The sequence below is a fragment of the Phascolarctos cinereus genome, unplaced genomic scaffold, assembly GCF_003287225.1.
Source record: "Phascolarctos cinereus isolate Bilbo 61053 unplaced genomic scaffold, phaCin_HiC Scaffold_4;HRSCAF=312, whole genome shotgun sequence".
Lineage (NCBI taxonomy): Eukaryota > Metazoa > Chordata > Mammalia > Diprotodontia > Phascolarctidae > Phascolarctos > Phascolarctos cinereus.
The window spans coordinates 20,297,926-20,325,692 of NW_027555847.1; the positions used below are offsets into that span (position 1 = coordinate 20,297,926).

At 41.1% G+C, this 27,767-nt stretch overlaps 1 protein-coding gene across 1 annotated transcript in view; it reads right to left on the reverse strand.

The window, feature by feature from the left end:
* The window catches only part of LOC110195965 (dpy-19 like C-mannosyltransferase 1), a 118,554-nt gene that overhangs the window by 55,337 nt on the left and 35,450 nt on the right, over window positions 1–27,767 (reverse strand). The window contains exons 5-7 of the mRNA XM_020968925.2: window positions 23,900–24,020; window positions 23,610–23,703; window positions 10,636–10,693 (exon numbers count right to left, since the gene is read on the reverse strand). Coding sequence (XP_020824584.1) covers window positions 10,636–10,693; window positions 23,610–23,703; window positions 23,900–24,020 — 273 coding nt within the window. The remainder of the gene's footprint in view (window positions 1–10,635; window positions 10,694–23,609; window positions 23,704–23,899; window positions 24,021–27,767) is intronic.

Genomic DNA, 27,767 nt, shown 5'->3' on the forward strand with positions numbered 1-27,767 from the left:
CACAACCATCTCTGCTCTGATGATAACTTTTTAGCCTTAAATTCATGCTGGGATATGGGCACCTGTCTTCAGAGAAAAGCATTGAAGTAGCCTAAGGGGCTTATTTTCAGGACAGCAGATGTGCAACAAGTGACTTGCAGCAGGCAGTTTGGCATCTAAAATTTGCTCTGCTTCAGCCCTTTCTTACTAGAAAAGGCCCACCACTTTGTCAAAGACAGAGTACAGAATGTGCATGGGGGGCATCCCCAGGCTGCAGCTAATCGATGCTCTATGAGCCACAGTAGGATGGTCCTGTTGTTTTATGCCTTCTGCATTGTTGACAGATCCTTTGATAAACTCCTAGGATTAAGAAAAATCAGTGCTAGATTTCTAAATCACGATGGAATCTTGGCTGTACAGATAGTTCTCACTTTACATAAGTGGACTGGAAGGAAGTGTCGTGTCTGCAGAGGGAGGGGACTGGCACACAGTGTAAGGACACATGGGGGCCAGAGACAGAGGCGCAAGAGGAGGACCATGCAGGGGCTGGGGCCAGAACTGAGAGGAAGAACATGTAGCGGGCAGACATGGGCCCAGACAGGAAAGGACGGGTGATAAGCAGGAGCCAGGGACAAACATGCAGTACCCAAGCACAGCCAGCAAGCCAGATGCATGGCCAGGTGAGCACAGCAGAGCAAAGATCTCCTCTCTCTATCCCAGAGGTCTAAGACAAGTCTGCGATCTGGCAGTGCCAGTCAGAGAGACAGTCTTTAACTTGGACAGTTTTTTTTTTAGCTTTGTTGTTGCTGTTGTTGGGGGGGGGGGAGGCCACAGAACAATGAACCAACGGACAGGAGCAGAGAGAAAACAATACTGTAGGTATACTTAACATAGGTGGTTTGTTTGGTTTTTTTTTTGGAATGTAGATTTCTTTACATAAAGTAGAATTTGCATAATGAGAATTTAGGTAAAGCAAAAATTGTCTGTATATAATTTATGTGCTGTAAGTTTAAACATAGAGGCCATCTTTTTTTTTTTAATCTGAACTGGAACATACAAAAGAGTACAAAAAGAAGATTCTATACGGAACTGTAAAACTCCTTTCCATATTGCTTTTGAAAAAAAGTACAAAGTGCTGAGATGACTATATTCATTTATAACAAGGGTTTTTTTTTTTAAATACTATGTTAATTGTAGGAGTGAGGAGATAAAGAGAGGTATGATAATGATGCCAAAAAACATCTTTTTTTTTTAAATGCAGAGAACAGAAGGCAGTTTGTAAGGAAGGACAGACAAGCAGGGTAGTCTTGAAACTAATCTGTAGAATTTCTTATACACAATGGACACCTTCTTAAAGGATAAAAATCTGTACACATTCTGTACAGATTTCAGGAAAAGAAACCTATAATGCATTATAGACTTAATGCATTCCTAGGAATTCACTCAGATTCAGCCTATTCTAGGGATAAATGTCCTGGACATTTGTGAGGGCAGACATAGAATCCTGCAGGAAGAAAGCAATAGAGTGTCCCTTCATGCCCATATCCAGGGTTTCTGCAGCGTTCCCATAAGTAGTCATGTTAAAGAAGTTGTACTGGACCTACTACTGAGCCCTGCTACGTCCCATTTACAAGGGAAATGACTCTAATGAGATGCTATCAGTATTAACTAATCAGCTTTTATAAAAGATATAAACATAAAATTCAGGGAAACCAAAATCATGAAATAATTACCCAAATGATGTCTAAAACATAAAAGCAGCATCAAAGTTTTGATGACACTGGTCTTTCCTTCCTCAGAACCTTATACCAATTATGCCAACTCTTAGTAGCAAAAATCCATACTAAGAGTCTCTAAGAGCAGGATGACAATGAAAAAGAGGAAAATACTCCACAAGCTGGCAGAGAAGGATTTTGTATCGTTCCTTCAGGAAAAAATGATAATATCATCTGTGAAATCCTATTTCCCTACCTGAGAATTCCATGTGCTGAGGAGTTTGGAGAGATTAGTGGGGAATCAGGAGATCAGGATTCTCCTCCCTGTGCAGGGCCTGGAGCCGGCAACTTAACTCTTTCAATGCCTCAATTGTCTGCATCTGCAAAGTGGGGATAGTAGTATTTACCACCTACCTGCCACACAAGAATGATATCAGGGCTAAGAAGATCATGTTTAAAGTGTTCAAAGTCTCTCTGAAAAGTCCATGCAGAGGCACAAACTATATAAACAAAGGCTTCTAACCCTCATTTCCTCAGCATAAGGAATACCAAGACTATGAAGTCCCTCTAATCACCAGGAATCAAAAGCAGACTACAACTTAAGAGGTAAGCTCTAGGGCATGGCATTCAACTCCAAGGCTAAGTCACTGAGTACCCCCACTCAGGTAAGTGACCCAGGTAGGCTTGGAATCCAGTGCTGTCTCACTCCAAGCCCTGTACACAATCTACCACACCATCATGATTTTACAACACAATACTACTACGCATTTTATAGTATGCAAATTTCTATTTTAATATCCCAATCTCAAATGTTCAGAACTACTAAGGAATGAACTTTTCCATGTTCAATCTCAAATAAAGAGGATTTTCTTCTATAATTAAGATATGTGCATGTTAAACTAAATATTCTTGAATTTTATGTAAAAAAGCAAGTCTGCATCTTACTCTATAAATTTCACAAGAGCCTACAGTTTTTTTTTAAAAAAGTACTTCTAATAAGCATCGTGTAACATTTCATAAGACTGAACCCTTGTTTCTTATATTGTAACATAGGGACGGTAAGTTATTTACTAAGGAGACTATTTGTTACGAAGTTGCTGTTTTTTAATGTAAAGTTGAAACACAATAAAAATAAAATGTTAAATGAAAACATATATGCAATACATAAGATACTTTTAAAATCAAATCTACAACTTAAATACTTTTACTTTTTAAATACTTTTACCCCATACCATTAAACATTGCAATTATGTTACTAAATATTTTAGAATTAATTTGGTCACTTCACATGACACATTTCTAGCTCCATTTCATCAGAGCATTTTTTTTTCATGTAAAATCTCAGTGATATAAAATTAATAATATTAAAAATTTTTAAATAATTCAAAAAATTTATCAGATATCATCATGGATTATAGATTTATCCAATATTACATAGCAAGATGAATAAAAATATAGAAAAAAAGCAAGCCTCAGATCACAACTAAGTCTAATTTTATACCAAAAAAGTCACTCATTCATTCAAGATAACAGAACTATTCTAGGTAACCACAGTAGCAATTAGTAATTGATCACATCTAGTAAAAGATGAGTATTTCTTTAGGAAGCTTCACTGATCATTCTGCTAGAATGGAACTCTTTATAAGAATCACATATAAATAAAACCAAGAAATGAAGAAATATGAAAAATTTCTGAAAACAAAATTAAAAGGACATTCTTGGCAGAGTTAATAATTAATTACTTTTATCACTAATTTATCTGATATTACATCTTCTATTCCCAAATTATATTCCATATCACTGCACAAAATGTCAGTTTTGTTTAAATATCTGTAATAATTACAAAAGTTGTCCTTAGGTAACTGACAGATTTTCTCATTTCAGCTAAATTGTATCTCAGTGTTTTATTGCATCTTTTGGTAGGAGGGGACAAGACAATGACAAAGCAATCTTAGAGTTAGGAGCATACCATTTTAATTTAATACATCTAATTATCTTGTTTTGAAATGAACAGACTTGGGAAAAACACACACATGACATGAGATTAAAAAGAACAACAATAACAACAGAGCCCAGACTCAAAGTCGCTGCCCTGTGGCATGCACAGAGGACGGCCCGTCAGACCCCCTCGTTTAGCACACGCCTCTCTCCCTAGCACTTGGCTGCTGAGGCTTCCAGATGTCTGCTACACGCCTCTATCACTGTCCACACTCACCAGTCAGGGATCTGGGACACTTTTTTCCTAGCTTCTAATTATTTCATCCTATTCCAATGAATAAGTCTCCCCTAACACACTGCTTCCATGAAATTATAACAACTGTGCCACTGATCTTGTAGCAGAACTTACTAACTGGAAACAAAACAGATGTGCTCTCTTTGTCTCTGGGGTTTTTTTTGTCTTTGCTATGAACTCAGTTCTCATCGCTGTATGACAGCCCCCAAAATAACACTAACTATGCATTAACACACCAGAAAAGGCTAGTGGTAGATATAGCACTTATCCCAGAATTAGTCATTCATGTGAAGTCAGATCATGGCCTGGTTAAAGCAAAGATCTAAGTAAATGCCACATTAAGGAAAAAAGAAGAAAAAAGCGCTGTGATGTCGTGCTGAAGGTCCTGAGGTCAAAAGGACAAAACCCAATCTGCCCTCAAAGAGTTCACAGTCTAGCGGGGGAACACAACATGTAAACAACTAGGTACAAATCATATCTAGGCAGGAAAAACTGAAGAAGGATTAACCATGAGGAAGACTAGGGAAGGTTCTCTGGGATTTTGGCTGGGACTTGAAGGAAGTCAAGGACATGACAATGAGGAGGGAGAGAATTCCAGGTACGGGGGACACCCAGAGAAGATGCCCAGAAGCCCGGCCTAGCAGTGCTAACTACACATGATCCCTGGCTGTGGCTGTGACTGGGGAAAAGCGAGCACACACCCAGTGAGTATGGACCTACACTGCAGGGAGCAAGGACATTTCTGGAACCGTGAGGCTGGGGGCCCTAACGGTGGCTTGGGGAAGGAGAGGATTCCCTGAGTTTGAACCCATGGACAGAATTCAGAAAATAACAGTAAGGACGACCTGAGGCCTAGAGCAAAATCACCCACCACTCAAGATTAAAATCTAATTGTAATAATAAGCTACTTAAAATAAAACAAAATAAAAATAAAAATGAGTAAGCAAATGAAAAAGAATCTGACCACAGATAGCTACTTTGGTGTATAAGAAGATCTGGATTCATATTCAGAGGAAGATAATGAGGTTTAAAAAAGCTACTCCTACCACAAAGAATAATATCATATGGTCACAAGCCCAAAAAGAGTTCTTGGAAGAACTTAAAAAGGAATTCAAAAATAAAATAAGAGAGATAGAAGAAAAATTAGGGGGGGAAAAAAACAATCCAGAAAATTATGAAAAGAAAGTTAACCAATTGGAAAAAGACACAAAATCTTAAGGAAGAAAATAATTCCTTGAAAACTAGACTTGGGCAAGAGGAATTGAATGATGTTGTAGGACACTGAGAAATAATAATACTAGAAAAAATAGAAGAGAATGTGAAACATCTCAGAAAAACAACCAATCTGGAGAGCAGATAGAAGAGAGACAATATAAGAATTGTCAAACTACTTGAAGATTACAATAAAAAAAAATAATTTGGATACAATATTACAAGAAATTAAGGAAAATTGCCCTGGAATTCTAGAACAAGAGGGTAAAGTGGAAATAGAAAAAAAAATCTACCATTCACTACCTGAAAGAGGATCACAGGAGAAAAACTTACAGGAATGTCATATTCAAGTTTCAAAAATCCTAGGTTAAAGAGAAAATATTGTAAGCAACAAGAAAAAATTTTTAATACTACAGAAATATAGCCAGGATTTCATAAGACCTAGTAGCTTCTATTCTAAAAGACCACAGGTCTTGGAACATTATACTTTGAAGAGCAAAAGAGCTGGAGTTGAGTCAAGAATAACCTACCCAGCAAAGCTCAATATGATCCTGAATGATAAAAAAATGGACAGTGGACAAACTGAAAGACTTTCGGGTATTTGTAACATAAAGACCAGAACTCAAAGGAAAATTCGATCTAAAAGATACAGAAGAAATATAAAGAATTACATTAGGGGCAGCTAGGTGGCGCAGTGAATAGAGCACCGGCCCTGGATTCAGGAGGACCTGAGTTCAAATACGGCCTCAGACACATAACACTTAATTAGCTGTGTGACCCTGGGCAAGTCACTTAACCCCACTGCCTAACCACCCCCCCCGAAAAAAAAGAAAAAAGAAAAAAGAATTACATTAAAGACTAATTACAAGGCACTCGTTAAGGTCAAACTGTTTACTTATCATACATGTGAAAATGTTATGAGTATTCTTAAAACTATCATCATTACTAAGGTAGTTCGAAGAAAAAAAGGTTGGGGCTGGGTTGTATATGGGGTGATTCTAAAAAACAAAACTGGGTAGGAAAAGGTAAAAGGGAGCAATTATATTATAAAGATGGGGCATGAAAGGAAAAACTAATATAGAGGAAGCAGTGGGGGTGGGGGGGTGGATGGCTGGTAATGTTGGAACCTTACTCTCATCTGGGTTGAAGAGGAAACAACATGTACATCTGGAAGGGTACAGAAGCCTTCTGAACATGTAGAGAGGTGAGAGACTTGGGGGACAGGGCGGGGGAGGGGCTTTTAGAGGCATCTGTACATAGGATTTGGGAGGGTAGCAGGAGAGGGGCTTTTGGAGGAATGTGTGGATTGGGATTGGAAGGGTTGGAGGAGGGAGGAGGGGAGACTTGTAGAGGTGGGTAGGAGAGGAATGGAGGGGGGAGAAGATAAGGTAACAGGGATAGGGTAAAAAGAGAGAATGAGAAAGAAAATACTGAGTAAAAATAAGATGGAGGGAAATTCACAAATAATAATTATAACTTTGAATATGAATGGAATGTCTATAGCAGCTCTCTGTCTCTGTGGTGGCAAAGAACTGGAAACTACAGGGATCCCTGTCAGTTGGGGAATGGCTGCACAGGCTGTGGTGTATGGTTGTGATGAAATGCTGCTGTGCTATAAGAAAGGATGAGCTCAATGACCTTAGAAAGGCATGGTAAGACTTGCGAGAAATGGTGAATAGAGAAGGAAGCAGAACCAAGAGAACGTGGCACCCAGTAACAGCAGTGCTGTTTTAAGAACAACTTTGAGCGAATGAGTCATTTTGACAATTATAACTGCACAAATTAAAAATAAGAGACATATGAAGAAAGGCTATCTGCATCCAGAGAAAGAAATGATAAACAGAAGTATGTATAAATCAATTTTACATATATACATATACCCATTTGTGTGTAATGGAGAAATCTCTAGGCTGGGGTAGTGGGAAGGGAGAAAACAAAGGAAGAAGGAAAAAAAGAAATTTACATTATAAGTTTATTAGGTATTTAAAAGGAATAGCAAGTTGTACATAACAGATTTGCAGTTTCATGCACAATTTTTTTTATTACATTATGTTATAGAAATGTTTGTTTTATTCCATAAATTAAAAATAAAATATTTTTAAATGCCCAGAGTGGGGAGATGGGACAGCGAAGAGACCTATGTCACTGAATCTGAGAGAACGTGGAGGGCAGTAAGAAGCAAGAAGAGGCCAGGTGATGAAGGTAATTCAAGCCAAACAGGAGTCTAGTCACTAGAATGCTCAAAGGTTATGTTTGAAAAGGGCAAACTCCCTTAGGTCTCATGCAGATAAAAAGCATTGAATATGGAAGACTATCTTCCATCTGAAGACCTTCCCAGCTAAGCAGGAAGCTCTGTTCCCCAGAAGATAGATTACTAAATGATAAATAGAAATTATTCAGTCCATGCTTCTGAAGAGACAGTTGTGTCAATGCACTAGCAGAGAATTAGCAAGTGGCCCGTTTCTATCAGCGGATTCAGTGCCCACCCAACAGCAACACAAATCCCTATAAATATGGAGCCATTTCTGCAGGGGGGTTTTGTTTTAGCTACCTGTACAACTGCCTGAAAGTCTGTGTATGTGAATTATACAGGTGTGTAAAGAGTCACTTTTATTATATCAAAAGTATAAAAAGACTTCCTCCACTTCCAATACTTCAGCATCATGTAGAGGTTACCCTAGATCTCCCAAGACAATGGTAGTGAAGCCCAAAGCATGCTGGGAGGCTCTATCTACTTTGTAAGAGCCAACCTAACCAATGTGGATAGGTTTACGGTGAGAAGGTTGCCCAGCAGGTGATGAATTTTGCTGGTCAAATCAATTCATGAAATGATTTACAAAGGTGTGACGTGCTATTCTCTCCTTTGGTGGAGGGAGCACCTACGCTAACAAAATCACACATCCTTTAAGTACTGAAGTATAAATGGCCAAAGAGTTTAGACAAAGATTTTACCTGCATTTTCTTTCTTCTCTAAAATAAGACAATGAACTCAATGCATCCAAATTAAAAACTTCAGTGTTTGGAACCCATGGGTTTTCACTAGCTCAGCTCTTTCACTAACCAACCATGTGACCCTTGAGTAAGTAATTCTCCCTCTCTTGACCTCAATTTCCTCTTATGTAAAATTTGAGAAGGGGGTTTCCAAGATCCCTTTTCCTCTAACACTACAGGAATCCTATATGAAATATCTAATTAATATTAGTTTAATGAAGAGAATTTACCCACATTTTTAAAGATTTTTTTCCTGAATAAATGAAACTATTATCTTTAGAAAGTATCAGTACCTTTTTAAACTCTGAAAATTTAGTTTGTATACTTAAGAGCAAATCTGTAATTTTCAGAATTACAAATCTGAATTCACAAATTTATTTTTATTTAGGAAATTAAGAACAGAGACCTAAAGCCAGAAGGAAACTCAGAAGTCATGTAGTCCAACCCAATAATTTTTTAGCTGAGGAATCTGAGGAATTGAGAGATAAAAATGACTTGTCCAAGGTCACATAGGTAGTAAGTGGAAGAGCTGAGATTTGAACCCAAAGCCTCTGACTCCAAATCCATTGATTTTTCCATTGCATCATGTTGCCCTTTTAAGGAAATACTGTAGATTTTTTCTGAATTTCATGCATTTATTCAAGAACTACTGAGTAATGAGTATATACAAGGTACTCTGTCAGGGACACAAAGATGCATAAAACCCACAACATGCTTAAAAGAATTTACAGCCTGAGAGCAGAGAGAAGATGTGAACACAAGTAACCAGAATATGAGGCAACCTAAGAATGGGATAAACAAAATGTCAGATTATCGTTAAGAGGTGGGAGATCTCTTCAAAGGGATCATGGGACCACAGGCCTAAGAGGCCAAACAGATCTAGTCTGCTCGCTTACTTATGAGTACAACGAGGGATTATCTTGATTTCTATGAAAAATTAGCAAGACAAGCCAATGTCCAGCAGAAATAAAATACATGTCAATTGTAGGAAGAAAAGTTAGTTTGTATTACCCAAAAACGGTTGTGTATCGTCCTATCATACCTACAATAATCTGATCTATTATAGTTCTAAGGTTTAAAAACTACAGGAAGATTTCACAAGGAGCCACTATTTATTTATCAATCAATCAATAAACATTTATTAAGTACCTACTATGTGCTTAATACCTACTATGAGAGCATTCCCTGCCTAGGGGACAGCCCAGAGACAAGGCCTGGAGGTGAGAGATGAAATGGCTTGCTCGTGGAACAGCCAAGAGGTGAGTGTCACTGGATCTACCTGGAACGCTGTGTAGAGGATTCTGTATTTGATCCTGGAAGGGGCAGGGAGGTATCGGAGTTTGCTGAACTGGGTGGGGTGTGTGTGACATGGTCAGACCTGCACTATAAGAAAATCACTTTACTCTCTGAATGGAGTGGGGAGACTTACGGCAGGCAAACCCACCGGGCAGGCTACTGCAATAATCCAGGTGTAAGGGCCCAGCCCAGAGCGATGACAGCATCAGAGGAAAGGAGGAGGCGCATTGGAGAGATGGTGTGAAAGTGAAGTGGACAGGCTTTGGCAATACATTGGATATGGGAGATAAGAGAAAGAAAGGAGGAGAGGACGGCTGCAAGGTTTTGAGCCTGAGGGACTGGAAGGAAGGTGGCCCCCTCGACAATGACAGGGAAGGGAGGAGAACGAGAGGTTTTAAGAGAAGGATCATGGGTCCTGCTTTAGACATGCTGAGTTTCAGGTGTCCACTGGACATCTAGTTTGAGATGCCTGAGTGCCTGAGACGGCTGGAGGTCAGCAGAAACGCCAGGACCGGACAGCTAGATTTGGGAATCATCAATTAAATCATCAATTAGAGCAATTAAATCCATGGCAGACGATGACATCACCAAATCAAGTAATGCAGAAGAAGAAGAGAGGGCCCAGGACAGATGCCTGAGGGATACTTCTTGTTAGAGAGTGGGAGATGGATGAGACTCATGCAAAGGAAACTGAGAAGGAGCAGTCAGAGAGGTAGGAGGAGAACCAGGAAAGTCATGTCTCAAACGCCCAGAGAGAAGGGAGAGCAACAGTTTCAAAGGCTGCAGAGAGGTCAAGGCAAATGAGGAGGGAGTGAAGACTGCTGGATCTGGCAACTAAGAGATCACTGGTAAATGTGGAGAGAGCAGTTTGGGTGGAAGGCAAGGGGTTAAGAAGAGAGTGAGAAGACATAAAGTGGAGGGACTTATTGCAGATGGCCTTTTCAAAAAGTTTCGCCAAAAAGAGCAGAAGAGATGAAGGATGATAAGTTAAATAAAAAGACTGGAAGAATTACTTACTATAACAAAACATTTAATAGTCATCAAGTTATCTAGTAGTTCATATAGGCAATTATAATTTAAATATGATATATAAAAATAAATGTAAAGTTTATTCCACATATTAAACTATATTTACATTAAGGATGCACTGTTTATTTAATAAAGAAAATTATCTCCCAATTACTAGAAACTCATTTCTACAACACTTACCTCTCCATGGTTGAAAAAGAAGCACAATACTGTAACTAGGCCTCCTAGTCGACTCCCACTGTGAAAAGATGAGTACATGTCAATGTAATTCAAATACAACATGAATTCAGATCAAATTATATTACAACAAAATCTTGTTATAACAAAAAAGATTTCCTCACCTACTTAAAGCAGAATTTAATAAAGCATAATTTGAATTCAACAAAAAAAATTTGTGGAGTTCACAACAGAAACTGACCTGCAATTCATTTCCCAAAGAATATTATTTCAGCTTCTTTTGTAAAAACAAAAAAAAAGGCAATTTTCCATACTAAAAAATACACAATGCTAAAAAGAAATCAAACAAATAAACAATATACCAACAAGAAATACTTGTAGTCCCTTCAATACAAACACAATATCACTGATTATTTCCTTTTTTTTTTTTTTTGCCTTTTTTTTGGTGGGTGATTGGGGATAAGTGACTTGCCCAGGGTCACACAGTTAGTAAGTGTTAAGTGTCTGAGGCTGGATTTGAACTCAAGTCCTCCTGATTCTAGGCAGACCCAGTGCTCTATTCACTGTGCCACCTAGCTGCCCCCTGATTATTTACTTTTAAAGAAAAACCGAGTCCTTTAGCTTTCCCAGCTTTTAAGAAATCATGGGGGGAAAAAATAAAACTACAGGGCTAAGAAACTGCAAAGCAGGGATCTTATCGTTGGCCATACCATTATATAGCACTCTCAGTGAACGCAAAGAAGTACTCCACTTTTTTAGTCTCACCGTCAGGAGTAAATCCTCTCCTTCTCATTTACAATATCCAACTTCCTTCTAGGCCTAGTATGAAATGCGAAGGATAAGGAAAGGTAATCCTATTTCACTCCTAGCTGGGTAGAATCACTGGATAGCCCCTGGCCCAGGATGTCACGAAGTTACTCAATACCACCCAGCCTGTGGGGTTCCCAATCGTGAAACACATGGTGAGCTTTTGACTGACAGGAAAAACCACCTTGAAAGTGGTCCTCTGATCCATGTACCCTAAGGTGATCTTCTCTCTATGAGAAAGAATCCTCTCCTGACACTGAACACAGGCTTGATTTTTACAAATGATGATGGGCTAGGGAGGGGGACCACATAGCCTTTTAGGGAGTTATGTGAAGCATTCTGAGCCTTTTTACTCAGCTCAAAGAAATTCTTGTTATGATTAAAATGATTTTGAAATATATTTTCTGTTACACTTGACACTTACTAAAAGTGAGAGTCTCCATTTCTGAAAAAGGCAACGTCTATAAAACTGCTCCACAATATGAGCACCAACTGTCAGAAAAAATATATTTCTTGACTTAGAATTTTTTTTAAGTTTAAAGGTTTAAACAAACTAACCATCTACCCTCAGAGAAGGTGGCTTTTATTTATTGCATTTATTCATGTGACCTCAGTTAAAACGTGTGCTCACTCATTCATATGGTTTCAACTATAATGTTGATGTTAATCCCAATCTAAATCTACAAAGTATAAACCTAGAAAATCACTAAGATTCCTTCCACATTCATTCCTCTAGGATGTGATAAAAAGGAGCTATCTTTTGCCCTCTTTTGCGTCGCCAGCACTTAGCCTAGTCGGCACATCATAAATGCATATTGATGAACAAAAAACCTACAAAGGAATGACAAACATCTGGGCTCATCTGCCATCACTACAGCATCTGTATGAATCTTCAAAAGTCTGGAAAAGTCAGTGCTAATGTCATTTCTCCAATATTCATTAAACACCCACTGTGACGAGGCATTGACTATCCATTGAGTAGTAAAAGTAGTAAAAAGCTCTACTTCTTCACTGGGCAGTCAGCTTGACTGCAAGGAGGCAGATGATCTCCAGAACCAAAAGATGACCAGAACCTTCAAAGGCATCTTTGCTCATGAAACAGCACGTCCAAGGCCCAGCTGATTAAAAAATGTGAAGAGACCCAGGAGGTGAGGACAACTGCAGCTTCTGAGGATGACGCTCCTTTCCCATCTTTATGACACCCTGTTCCTTCGTAAGCCACAAAGTGTCTTTAACTGACTACTTTCTTAGCTCACGTGAATGCATAAAACATCTCTGTGCAAAACTTACTATTGTGGAGAGAAAATTCTAAATTTCAGCCTGCTTGTCTCTCTCTTTCTCTCACCTATGCACAAGGAAAGGTTGGTTCTTAAACCTAATGTTTTGTTACTAGATTATTTCTTAATGCTGGGTCGTGCACAAAAAGGCCAAAACAAACCAACCCCTGTCTTCAAAGAACTTTGGTGTGGGGAAGAGGCATGTATCGACAGTCAGCAGGCATAAGACAGGTGAGGAAATCATAAGAACTAAAGAAGGAACAGGAACACTGCATGGCTCTTACCGCCTGGTGGCATCCAGAAAGGGTGAACAGAACAGGCAGAAGCCAACCTGAGAACCTGAAGGACAAGGAAGGCTGTGAAAGGGGGAGGCAAAAGTGGAGTGCATCCCCTGTGGGGGATGGCTTGAGTGAACGCAGGAAAAGAGGAGATGACATAACGACTAGGGAGAACGGCGAGTATCCCAATTTGGTAGGAAAATGGAGTTCATGAAGGGGAGTCAAATGAAGGGGAGCTGATAAGGTAAGCCAAAAGGAGATGGTGGGGGCCTTAAATGGAGGTTAAAGAATTTGCTGCTGCTTTTTTTTTCAATTGCAGAGGCAACATGAAACAAAGGGAGGAAGAACATATCAAGTCAAAGGTAATTCAAACCAAAGCTAACATTTCTATCTTCCATCAGGAGATTCATGTAGGATTGCTCTACGCAAAGAAGCAATGTACTTTCAGACAATCTGCTTGACAAAGAAAAGAACCAATAATTTTTGCTTCTTCATCTGTAAAATGAGGGGGTTAGATTAAATGGCCTCTGAGGTCCCTCTGACTCCACATCCATGGACCTATGACCCTACGTAATTGCCAAAAGTAGAAACACTTTAAATGTCCAACAATAAGGGAGTGGTTAAATCAAGTGGAGTCCATTACTGTAATGGAATACTTTAATGCAATTAAGATGGACATGATGCAAGGAAATATGAAAAAATCTTTATGAAATAATTTGGAATAAAATTAACCACAGAATAGAGGAATGGAGTACACAGTAAGTAATATCACATAAGAATGAATGGACAGGATGAAAAGATCCAGGTGAAGTCTTAGAGAGACTGAGAAAATATTACACTGCCTTATGTGCTTTAATTAATTTTATTAAATTAGATTAAAATAGTTATTAGACAAGTGTAATTTTGTGTGCATGTTAAATTTCTAATAAAACAATTAATTTAAAAATAATCAGTAGATCAAATCAAGTTCTCTCAGTTGTTATCTTTCAAAGAACGTCTAAAGGGAGGCCACTGAGGCAGTATTTTGTTCTATCAAATAATTTGTTTTTTAACAGAAAAGAAATAAGGTCAGTGGGACCCTGATTTCTTTGCATCTTTGAGTCTACTGAAATTATAAAGATGAGATTTACTGTATCTGTCTTTTGCAAAAGCCCACCTGTTTTCTTCTCCCTTCAATATATCTACACATTACTCTCATAAACATTTTAAAGACAGTAAAGTTGCCCAGTGGTCAGAAGTTAGTGATTTTCTCTTGTTCGCCTTTCTCGGTAATAGTAAGGCCCATGATATTTTCCAAGCAACTGATATCCCCTCCCTCTTCGTGATACCATGAGAATAAATTGCTCAAAGCTCGTTAAGATTGTACAAACTCTTATATAAGCCATTGATCAAAATGACAAGAAGACAACCAAGCACAGGCCTCCTCCCACGGGACACCTCCCATGATGACAGACATTGAGCCCCTCATGATTACTCTTTAAATCCATCCCGCCAACCAGTTCTGCAACCATCTCCTTGCGTTTTCATCTAATATGTCACTTTTTCCACAAATAAAGTATGAGATGCTTTTTCAAAAGCCTTTCAAATACTTGAAACGACCTATCATGCACCCCAAGGCTTTCTCTTCTCCAGGATAAATATTTCTGGTTCCTTTACCCAATTGTCACCTGACACGGCTTCAAGGCCTCCCACTCTCTCTGCTGCCATCATTCCTGCACATGTTGTACTGCCCAGTGAGGTAGCAGCTCCCTGCAGGTAGAGGCCATCCCCTTCTGCTTTTGTAACCCCCTTCCCCAACACGATATTTTGTATTACGACATTTAGGGAACTGAACTGATTTTTTTTTCTGAAAGAAAACATTTAGAAAAAAATACCCTAAGGGGTATATCACTACCTCCAAGGCCACATATGGCTACAAAGGGTCAGCTTTCAAAATTAACAGGAAATGTACTTATAAAGATAGTCATCTGAATGAGTTTCCAAGTAACTTGTGGCACTATATACAATATGTAACTTTTCATTTTAAATTGTAATGAAGACGTCAGTAACAAAGTAAGCCTAAGAAAAAATTTTGGATTAGGAAAACAACTTTAGAGTGGCATAATATAATTTTTAAAATACACTCAGAAAAAACCCTACAGTCTAACAAAGACAAATACATACCTTGTAACAATAATAATAATAATGATTAGCATCAGCAAATATGAAGTATTTGACTCTGCATTAAAGGAAATCAATCTAATTTGTTGGGAGTTAGATAGAGGTTCCAACTGGATTTGCTAGAAGTAATAGTTGCTGCCTTAGATCAGGACTCAGTAAATTAGGGCCTACAGGTCAAAAGAGGTCCATTGCTTGTTTTTATACAGCCCATGAGTTGAGAATGATTTTTGCCTTTTTCAATGTGCTCTATTTTTAAATATAAAATTACATTTTAAAGTAAATACACTTTATTTTTAAAAAGTAAAAAGCATACTATAGATGACAAAAAACTAGTAGATAGATGCTGGTTGTCTTGCACTTCCAAATCCAAATCTCTAAGAGAACAGGAAAACATGGTATTTGTTGTCTCTGGTTGGGAATCCAGGTGAAAACATCGAGAAATGGAACCTGAGAATAAGGGCCAGCTTGGAAATGAATTAAGAGGCCAATATAACAAGATCGGTTGGAAGATGGCAATTTGTTTAAGTAGGCTGTTGGCCCAGGGGCATAGAAGGCTCAGCACACACACTTTCCAAAGGGTGACCCGAGTTTTGTTCTTTGGTTTTTTTAATTGCTTTCCTCTCCCACACAGTGAATAGACATCAGGAAGGGAGGAAATAAGAAAAGAATAAGAAGACAAATAGGGCAACAAATACAGTTGCCACTGAAAAGAATCTTTAAAACAGCAAAATCTCATTTCAATACAATGACAAAAAGAGCAGAGATACTTAACCAGGTTCTTAAAGTTTGGGGTGAGGTTTTCTTCCCCCTCCAACAGACTTTAAGTACCTTGAAGACAAGAACAAATATCATTTCTTTCCTAGCCCCAGGACCGAATGCAGAACATAGCGCACTGTCAGTAAAAAGATGTGCTTAGCTTTAGGAATAATGATACAACTATAAAAATAAAAGAAACAGAATGAGTCCTTAGAAGCATCCACAAATACTACTAATGTTCCCAAAATGTGGAGATCCTTACAATTCCTTTTAATATTCTTCATAGCCACTCACATAATTTTATTTAAAAATATATACAAAACACCCATCATGGGCAAATACTGTGATACACGCTATGAACACTGTCTCGCAAATACCCACTGACTTTATCGTCACCATACTGTCGCTGTCTTGGGAGTTGTTCCTATGTTAACACATCGTCTCTCTTTTCTTCCTATGCCAGATAGCAGACTGAAAGAGTCAGAGTCACTGTTTTTCCCTAGCTTATTACTCACAACCATACAACTGCCAGACTGCTCCTCTGGATGAAAATAAGGTGGTAAGACAGAGAATTTTATCTTCCTCTGGTTAAGGAACCTAGACCTACCTCCACAGAGCCCATCCAACCCTTTATCTTACTATAAGCACATAAGAAATGGGGAAAAGCCAAGTGTAACATGGGTATGAGTAAATACTCATTACACTTGCATTTTGGCCTCTCTTTGCCAACAAATTTGTAGGGAAATGGGTAATCCAAAAAATTACGTCAGAAAAAGTAAACACACTAGATGCTATCACATCCTATGATACCAGCACACAAAGTAAAATTTCATACAGGATACAGTATAAGCTTAATTCAATGTTGTTAAAAGCAGTCATTCATTTCTCCACTTGATGGCCCTCATGAGAAACTCCACCCATTCAAAGAGCTTTTACTCCAGTCGTAATTAGAAGGTACTCTTGAGCTGGTCTCTGCTTGAAGAGCAGTTAACAGTCTGGCAACTCCATGACCCATGCTGCTAAAGTGGACTGCCTCTCTAAAGCTGGAACTTGCAAGTCTGAATAACAAAAATCGGTAAGCTAAGAATATTTAAGGATTTGCTATGCACTTAGTAATTAACCAGTCTTGGCTTATTTTGAGAACTTAGAAATAAATACATCTAATAAAAGTTAACTTTCCAATGACTTCAATCAGCAATGATGAAATGCCTACTATGTGCAAATAACTGTGCTGGGCTAGGGATACAAGACAAAAATCAAACAGCCACTGATCTCAAAGAGTTCACTTTCTCTCAGAAGAAACCACACGTGCACACGTGAAATAGACAGAAAATATGCATGTTAAGTACATACAATATCATTTCAAAGGAGAAAGGAGACACTCTCAAGTTGGGGACTCAAGAACGGCCTCACAAAGAAGACAGAGCTGAAGCTGTGCTCTGAACAACGCTCTGGGGGATCACCAGAGGCAGAGGCCAGGAGGGAGGGCATCCCAGGCACTGGAGACAGCTTGTACAAAGGCAAAGAAACAGAGGCTGAAACGTGGGCAACAGCAGGTGATGAGGCTAGAGCCAGGCTGTGACCACACGGAGGCAACAGAAGTCAACGAGATTTTCAAACAGGGAAGGGACACGATCAGATTGGGGCTTTAGGAAAACTCAGGCCCCTGGTGTTGAGGGCTTGCACTGATGGGTTTGAGGATTTAGGCCAGGCCGGGTTTTTCTTGTTGCCTGTCCATTACCTAAGAGCCACCTAGGTCAGAACGTAGGCTCTCCGACCTCTCCCAGGCACTGTCTTTTCCTTGAGAACAGAAGGACTTTCAACAAACCTTGAAAGACAACTGGGAAGCGAGGGGACAACTCCGGGGGAACTCCCCCCAGTTACTGTTATCATGAGAAAAAATATTGTTGATACTTGGCTTTTTCCACTCTGGGTTCTGTTCCCACGAATGGGGCATATTAACCCTGGACCCTCAGATCAATAAATGGGGCTTGTTCTATACTTGTTACCCCCTGGTCCATGTATACCTCTCTCTCTCTCTCATACCCGCCAGAAAATAAACACCGTCCAGGACTTAGGAGCCCGTGACACCCTGGCAGGTAGGTGGAAGATGGACCAGAGAGGGGAGAGAGAGGCAGGGACATCAATCAGGAGGCCACTGCAATGGTCCAGATAAAAGGTGAGGCCACGTGAATGGAGAGAGGGGACTGAAACAGGACATGCAAGAGTTGAACTGACAAGACTTGGAAACAGATGGGATGAAGCAGTGAGAGGACGAGGATGATACCGAGAAGACGAACCAGGCTGTTTGAGACAACAGAAACATGAGAGTTAGAGAGGGGGGCATGTTGTCTCTAACTGGTGAGCCTGAGATGCCTTAGGACATTAGATCTGAAACTTCTACTAAGTAGCCAGTGATGTAGGAAGAGAGCTCAGGACTTCAGTCTTGAGTAGTCCTGGATACATGAGTCATCTACATAGAGATAAATGAACCCATGGGAACTGAAGAAATCACCACAAGAGAGAATCGAAAGATAAAAAAAGAGATGCAGGAGAGAGCCTTGGGCCACACTCACAGCAGACAGTGGGCCGCAGCTAACAGGCCAGCAAACGACACTGCGGTGGACTCACCAAACAGGCAGAAAACTAAGAAAGTAATGTCCAAAAAGCCCAAACAGTATACGGGAGGAGAGGGGGGTCAGCAACGTTAAATGCTGAAGAGAGGTCAAGAAGGATGAGGTTGGAGAAAATGCCCTAGGATGTGGCAATGACACAACCAGTGGTAACTTCAGAGAGAGCCGTTTTAGTTGCATAATGTAACTAGAAACCATATTAGAAGGGGTTTGAGAAAAACAGAAGCAAGATGTCTTGGCAAAAAGTGTTCATGAAGGACTGAAGTAGAATGATGGCCATGTGAATGGAGAGAAGGGAAAGGTGAAGGGAATGAGCATTTATTCAGCACCTACCATGTGCCAAGTACTGTGCTAAATGCTTTAAAGAGACCTCATTTGACCCTCACGACAACTCCATGAGGTAGGTGCTATTATGGTCCCCATTTCTCAGATGAGAAAATTGAAGCAAAAAGAGGCTAAGTGACTTGCCCAGAGTCAGACAGCTAGTAAGTGTCTGAGGCCAGAACAGAACTCTGGCCTTCCTAACTCCAGGCCTGGCACTCTGTCCACTGCACCATCTAGCTGCCTCTAGTGGGGCTTAATAGCAGGGATACTGGGATGTAGACATGACAAGACATGGTAGCTAATTGGATATGGAGCAGGACAGTGAAGAAGAATGAAGAGTCACTCACCAGCCAGGGTGATTAGAGACAGAAACAGGAAGTAAAGAAGAGGAGTGAGTTCCCAGGAAAGATGAGCTGTTTTGGACATTAAGTGAGATACCTGTAAGACATTCAGATGATCAAAGACTTAGAGCTGGCAGGACCCTCAGAGGCCACCTGTGGGGTCCACCACTATTCCACAGATAGGTATACTGAGGCCCAGGGAAATGAAGGGATTGCCCCGAGTCATACCGAGAGTAAATGCCAGAGCAGTGCTTTAGATCAGTACCCACTGATTCTAGAGCCAGCAGGCTTCCCACTGGGAGGGGCCTGGAGAGGCCGTATAGTCCACGCCCTCATCTGACAGCCGGGGTGAGGGGGTGTATTGACAGGCCAAGGCTGAAGAGGGAATGCCCCTCAGTGGTCACATCTGAACCCGGCTCCTCTGACTCCAGAGACAGCACCTGTGTAAACTAGGTAACTCTGAGATCACAAACAGAGAGAAAAGAAGAGGGCTCCGAGCAGATCCCTGGGGTTGTATGAGAAACGTACCAACGAGTACAGCAATGTATGGCACCAGTTAAAGATTAACACACCCTATCCAGAAGGACTCCATGAGGCTGAGTATTCTCTGAGAACTCAGAGTGTTTCCAAAAGAGGAGATTTCATTCACAAGGTTGGCTCCACATCCCATCTCGCAGAGGCCCGCCCTCTGGCTCTGCTCTTTCTCTATGTAGATGGCTGACATATCCAAGACTATTCAAGACTGAATACTGAATTCTCTTCCCACATCACTAGCTATTTATTGGAAAATTTCAGATCGAATGTCCTAAGGCTCATCATGTTCAGAATTAAAGTTGTCCTCTTTTCCCCAAACCCTCCCCCCTCTCTAACTTTCATGTTTCTGTTGTCTCAGACACTCCGGTTCCTGTTCTCAGCATCATCCTTGTCATCTCACTACCTCATCCCATCTGTTTCCAAGTCTTGTCAATTCCTATCTGAAGAAGAGCCTGTGCCAGGGCCAGGAAAACCAGGCCTTTGGCCTCAGAGTTTCCACTCTCCAGGTCATCATCCTTCTTCCCGGGGAGCCTCCAAAGGGCTGCCCCTCCCTCAGTCAGCACAGAGGGCCTCCACCAGCACCTTTGACATGACCTACATCTTTGGCCTCTTGTTTTATAGACAGGGAAAAAAGCCCTGGAAGCTTTTCAAAGACGTGACCAAGGTCACAGGAAGTGGTAGCAAAGCCAATGCTCAATCCCAAGGCCCTCTGATTATAAACCCAACATTCTTTTACTACGTCACCATTTTCCAGCTCAGAATCTTCAAGCCGAGAGCTTTGGCTTCTAGGCCCAGACGCTTTGGAAATTAGGCGCTTTCATACTGTCCCCTAAAATTGTCCATTCTCCTGTCACTGTCACAATTAGTAAAATATTATTTTAGAGAAATGAACAAAATTACTTGGGATGAGGAGCTGGAAAGCCTTGAATAGGCAAAGTTTAAGTCCCTGTTAACTCTCTGCTACTTGTGCAACCCTAAGCAAGGCCCTCGATCTCAACGAGCCTCAGCTTTCTCCTTTGTAAGATGCAATTGATCTCCAAGAGCCCTGCCAGATGTAAATCTATGATTCTATAACACGTCACCCTCCCTCCATAAAAGAAAGGGATAGGTTTAAAGACTGGTCCCACAGCTTACTTCAATGGTTCTCCTTGCCCCACCCCTCACCTCCATCACACTACCCCCCCCACCATAGTTTTATGACAGAATCACAAAGTTGTATTACTGAAAAAAATTATTCTGGATCACAAAGGTCATAAGCAATCTACCTACATCAACAATTTCTAGCATTTATTTCTCAAAATTCAGAGGGTACTATTTGTAGAAAGATGCAACACAATTTTATATATTATTCCCTTCATTTTTAACACAGATCCTAAGAACATTCCAGCCTCATCCCACTGTCTTAAGATTAGAAGGGTGACTAAGCTAATGAACATGGGGGGAAGGGGAACATTGAGGAAGCAGCAATTTAAGGCACTTCCAAAATTATTTTTTCACGTTCAACAAAAAAAAAATACAACTAAACCAATTTTGAAGGAAAATGCAGATGCAGAAGAATCTCCCTCATCCATTCAACATAAGAATGGCATTAGATTTTATACTTGCAACTAGATGAAAAATTTTCAAATGAAAGCTCTTCTTCTAAAGATCAGAAAACCATAAGATGCAATTATGATACCGATAACCAGCATTTAAGGCTTCTTCTGGACACTCTCTTCTCACTGGGTTGGGATTTTTTTACGCCACTGAATTATTGCCACTCTTTTCCAGCCTGTCTGACCATTAGTCACGTGGACCCAGTGGGCCTTAGTTCCATCATGTGTAAAATAAGGGGGCTTGGATAACCTCTGATAACCTCTAATGGCCCAGGCAGTTCTAGAGCCAGGATCCTTTGTCCAAAACAGAACTCACCATCCTCCCCCCGGAACCACCTCAACCCTTCACTTCCCTATATCTGTGAGGGAGCAATCCCTCCAGTGGACAGTTCATGACCTCAGAGGCCTCTTCATTGGCTCACTCTGCTTCATGCCCACATCGACTCGGATGCCAAACCTGGAGACTTTACATCCACAACATCTATGGTAACCATCCCCTTTTGGCAGTCCCTGCACACCCATCAGAATTCGGGCCCTGCCTGCCTCTTCCCTATCTCCCTCAGGCTCTCTGCCTCCAGGCTCCCCTCCTCCCATAGCTGCCACATCAATGCTCCTACTCAGGTATGACCACACTCCCCCCAAGACACAAACTCCTTCGCTGGGCACTTAAACCTCTACACCACCTGGCTACAGCTCATCTTAGCCGGCTAATTACAGCGATCAGTGCATCCCATTCCAGCCAAACTGGTCTTGTGACTCCCACACATGACAACCCACCTCCTCCCTATGACCCCTAGGTCTGGAATGCTCTCCCTCTTCCCCTCCCCAGCTCCCTTGAAGGCTCAAGTCAAATCTTGTGATAACTGATCAGTAAACACGTGACAACATTAGAACGTAAGCACCTTGAGCACAGGGTCTATCTCACTTTTATAGTTGTATCCCCAATGCCTTAAGTACACAGTAAGCATTTAATAAATGTCTGTTTGATTGATTGTGTCTCCATTCTCTGCTCCATCCTCCAAGGAGCCATCAAAGTAATTAGCCTAAAAGGCAGGTGATGTCACTTCCTGACCCAGAAGCTTTCAGGGGCTCCCTGCCTCTTGTATCACAGATACCTTTGGCCACCTGGTGAGGTCTCCAGACTCTTCCTCAGAATGTTTTTAAATGTATGAAATAAAACACATAGGATTACAAAGGAAACCAATTTTACTTAAATACAGTTGTCCAAATATTTTTAAAACCAAGTTCCTAGACCCTTGAGCAGGCAGGCCCATAGACCTAACCACAGGGCGGGTTAAGAACCCATGCTACAGGATCCTTGGCACTGCTTCGCCATTGGGCTCCAGGCAATCATGGAGTCCAGACTCATTGCCACATTCTCCACTCCAGTCAAACTGATCTGTTTGCCGCTTTAGAAAGTTGCATTCATCTCCCACTTCCTCATCCCACCCTAACTTGTGCCTCTTGGAATTCTCAGTTTCCTTCAAGGTTCAGTTCAGGTGCTGCCCTCCCATGATGCCTTTCCTGACTTCTGATCCCCCTCTCCAATTTGTTAGTGCTTTCTCTCTCCTCAAATGGCCTGTATTGAGATGGGGACATGCTACAACCCCCAATAAAAATGCACGCTCCTGTAAAGCAGAGACTGATGTTGGTTTTTATCTTTAAATCTCCAATAACTAGCAAAGCTCCTTGCATACAGGAGTCAATTAATAAATTTCTTGTTGAAATAATAAGTTTCTTGCAGAACTAAATTGAGTTTTAAAAAAGGTGCTCCATCATAAAGGCAAACAAGCAAATAATAACAACCTTCATGGAAACCATTTTACTTTTTGAGATTTTTATGGTAATGTTTATAAAGTAATGACTCATCAGTGCTAAAACTATTCTTTTCCCATGCACTTTACCTCCAGAACCACAATGCATATATGTCTGATATCTTAAAAAGACATAAACCCGGATGGATCAATAAGCTAGACCAACTGTCTGGGATTACTTAAATTGATTAGAGACCCACAGTAGTCTATCTGTAGCTTTTTTTTTTTTAACGTGTGAATTCTCAGCATGGAAAGTATATGGATGTTTACACTAAGAGTAAAATCATTTCAGTGGGACCTAATTTTTTGATTCATTAGCCTATAGTTTTTGTAAATAAGACTAGAAAAACAACAGAGCTGATTAAATAGGTTATTGTTCTCTAAAGACTACAACCCATCACACTTTTTTTCATGAAATTCATTTTACAAAACCTGCTCACCAGACTCAAAGCTCTTACCTTAAGTATGTGCCATAGATGAAAAACAAAGCCATCATCAGTCCATTTAATAGAAAAATCACTGCGACATAAAAGCAGGCAGGGTCGCCCAGGCCTTTAAAAGACAAACAAAACGTCTCACTACAGTTTAAAAATCTACAAGTACACGTGGTTTTCGGTTCTGAAATACTGACAAATTTCTTAATAGACTCCTTCAAAGGTACTGAAGAGTCACACCCCCACTCTTTTTCGGTACAAATGACTGCAGGACATGAATTAGAAGCACAGCATTACCCTCCACAAAAACTTGCCTTCACAGCTTTCTATAGGACTAAGCCCTTCTCCTCGGGTAACGGTCCAGCATATCTTGGTCTGAATGCCAAACAGGTCCATTATCCAGGTATATATGCGATACCAGCTGGCTAAGACTACCTAAAAAGAAACAAAATTGGAGACAGAAAAGGACAGGCCTTTGTCGATGATGGTCATGAGTGCCACAAAGGGTTCAGGGACACTAGCCCACTTTTTCTCCTACTTTTCCCATCCATTTTGCTCCCTTCACTCTCTTGGTCTTGAAAATTCTCTTTGATGCAACATGCATGTTTCTGGGCCATAATTCTCACTCCCATACTTCAGCTCTATTTTCTCAAGAATGTCTTAGCATCACAAAGTCAAAGACCACAAATTTAGGTCTGGAAGGGTCATGTAATCCTATCCTATCATTTACTGATGGGGAAACTGAAGCCCAGCAAGGTCCCCTGACTTACACAAAGTTGCATAGGCATTAAGGGGCATACCTGGTACTAATTCCTCTAATTCCAAAGTCAATGCTTTTTCCACTGTGCCCTAAACACACAGGCACCTTATACACAGAGACTGAAAAGGTTCTCCAGTTTTTATATTATAAAATCGTGCCTGAACTAAACCAGAGACTCAAAAACCAGGAACCACATCTTTTCTGTCTTCCTAACCCATATCTGATAGCACCCAATCAACCAATCTATCGACTGGGCAGCTAAGTGGCACCTGTGGATGGAGTGCCAGGCCTGGAGTCAGGAATCTGACCGCAGACACTTCCTGGCTATGTGACCTTGCACAAGTCATTTAACCCTGTTTGCCTCAGTTTCCTCATCTGTAAAGTGAGCTGGAGAAGGAAATGGCGAACCACTCCAGTATCTTTGCCAAGAAAACCCTAAATGGGGTCACAAAGGGTCAGACATGACTGAAAATGACCAAATAACAACTTATCCACCAACCAATCAATAAACATTTATTAAGTATCTGCTATGTGCCACTCACTGCGCTAAACACTGGGAATAAAAATACAAACAACCACACAATCTCTACTCAGAATGAGCTCACCCACTAGCAAGGAAGACAACCATAAGTGCATGTGCATGCATGCACACACACACGTGTCTACAAACACATGTGTATGTGTGTGTGTGTATATAAATATATGCGTGGACAGCATGTATGTGTGTTAGCACACAGATACACACGTGCACAGGCATGCACACAGATACACACACACACACACACACACACACACACACACACACACACACCCCAAACAAAAAGATAAACACAAGTAGTGAAATACCAAGTCATTTCATCAGCAGTTGGGGGGGCGGGGAAGGGAGGATAAGGAGAGGCTTCCTGGAGAAGGTAGTGCCTGGGTTGAAGAAAGGGATTTTATGAGGCAGCAGGGAGGAAGCAGTTCATTCCAGGCCTGGGGGAGAGCTAGGGCAAAGACATGTGACAAGAGATCATTCTCCTGGCCATGTGACCCCTCCTCCTCAGTCTCCTCTCCTGGACCCTCAGGTCACAACTAGTAACTCCAGGTGTCCCCCAGGTTCTGTCGTGGATCCTCTTCTGCCTCTACACCAGCTCATGATCTCATGAGTTCTGATGAGCTCAATGACCATCTCCATGCAGATGATTCCCAGATTAACCTCTCTCCTGAACCCCAACTGTACCTGGGACATTTCCAACTGAACGTCTCACAGACTCCTCAAGTTGAACACATCCAAACCAGCACACATTACCCCCCTTCTGATTTCCCCGTCACCGCCTGGGTCACCACCATCTCCCCACTTTCCCAGGTGCCCAGCTTTGGTACCAACCTCACTTCTTCTCTCAAGCCCACTCGGCCTCACACCATTTCTATGTCCCATTCTCTTCACTCAGACTGCCAGCCCAAGTCCAGGCCTTATGCTGCATCAGCTGCCTGCTTCAATCTCTCCCCACTCCTGCCCATCCTCACAACTGCACAAGTGATTTTTCTAAAGAACAGGCATGACTCTCACCACCTCCCCCTAGTCAATAAACTTCACTAGCTCCCTATTATCCTCAGGATCAAATCTAAAAATCTGTTTGGTACTGAAAACCCTTCAATCTGCTAATACTTTACTTCCTTCTACTCTGAACCTCTCACTGCTCCTCACATAGGGCTCTCCATTTCCAGACTCCATGCCTTTTCAATGGCTGCGCCCCATGCCTGGAATGCTCTCCCCTCACCCTCCTCCAGCTCCTGGCTTTCCTGGCCTCCCCGTGCCTTAACTCCTCCACTGCCAGTGCCTTCCCTCTGACATCAGCTTCCATGATCTCTCTTGTATGTGTGGTTTCTTCCTATGTTATCTCCACCAGTAGGATGAGAGATCTGGGAGGACTGGGATCATGTTTTTGCCTCTCTTTGTACCATCTGTGCTTACCCCAGTGTCTGGGACTTAGTAAGTGCCACTTTACTTAGCCAATACTCAGTGACTGCTAACAGGAGAAGAGACTCCTCTCATCTATGAGAAGCAAAGCGAAGGCCAGTTTGACTGGATCTCAGATCACAGTAGGGGGAGTAATATACAATGAAGCTAGAAATTGAGGCTGGGGGCCAGGTTTTAGAGAGCTTTGCAAGTGCACAGAGCTGGTAGGCGGAGGCTGAAGTTGATGGGTCACTTGAGTACAGGAGTTACGAGCTACAGCGGCTCAAAAGCTGCTCAGGGTCTGTACGTGATCAGGCTCTGGGAGTGCAGGGCGAGCAAACTACCTACAAAGGGCAAACCAGCCCATGCGGGAACAATGGAGTAGGTGAATGCTTCTATGCCTGTCAGCACTGGGTATCCAGCACTTTCAGCCAGGGTGAAATGGACAGATACAGTCTCAAAAAGAAAAAGTGAAACCATTTTAGAAAAGTTTATCCTCAAGGCAAAAGAGAGTCAGTGGGGAAGTCACAAGGTCAAATCTTAAGGAAATGCTGCAATGTAAAGCATGGAACTGAGTGCGGTGAAACCTGAGACAGAGACACCAGTCCATAGGCTGTTACAGGAACCAAGGGGAGAGGGGATCAGGACCTGAACTGAGTGATTGGTGCTATGAACAAAGAGACAGGGTTGCATGTAAGAGAAGGCAGAGAGGCAAAACCTGGCAGGTGATTGGCTACATAGGGTTAGGTTGGAGAAAACTCCAAGATTACAAACTTAGGAGACTGCAGAACGATGATTTCTTCAACAGAAATAAGGAAGTTTCATCTACTTTGAGGATGCTCAGTGAGATGAATAAAGTACAATTATACAAAACTCATCAAGCGATTTCAACACAGAAGATTTTCATTGAAACATCTACTTATTTTCAATTATTTGTAGGATTTCATTAGGATGGGCACTCCCTCCTATACTGATGTATATTTCAGCTCTATTACATAATCACAGAATATAGAAAAGGGACCATAATCTGGAAACAATAGGAGTACTCATTTCAATGGAATCACAGATCTTTCAAAGAATAAATTAAGCAAATATGTAAACCAAATGAACAGGATGGGCATTCTTAAATATAAGGCCACTTCAGAATTTAAGGAACTAATAAGTACATATTTGTTGCATGACAGGCACATTCTGGAAATTATAACAGACGAGAGGAAGATGGGGGTAGTGGTGAGAGTGTGTGGCTCCTATTGGGGGATTAGTGGCACAATTTTTGGGAGTGCAGCCAGACAAAAAGGAAGGTATGTTGTATAATCTCACACCAAGGACTTCCTCCCCTGAAGCTACAAAAAGAATATTTCCCTTCGTGCTCTCAGCCTTCACTGCTAGGAGTTTTCCCATCATTGATGATAGAGAAGAAAGGTCTCATTTCCCTTCCCTTCCCTTGTCTTTCCCTTCACTGCTCAAGCTAGTGACACAA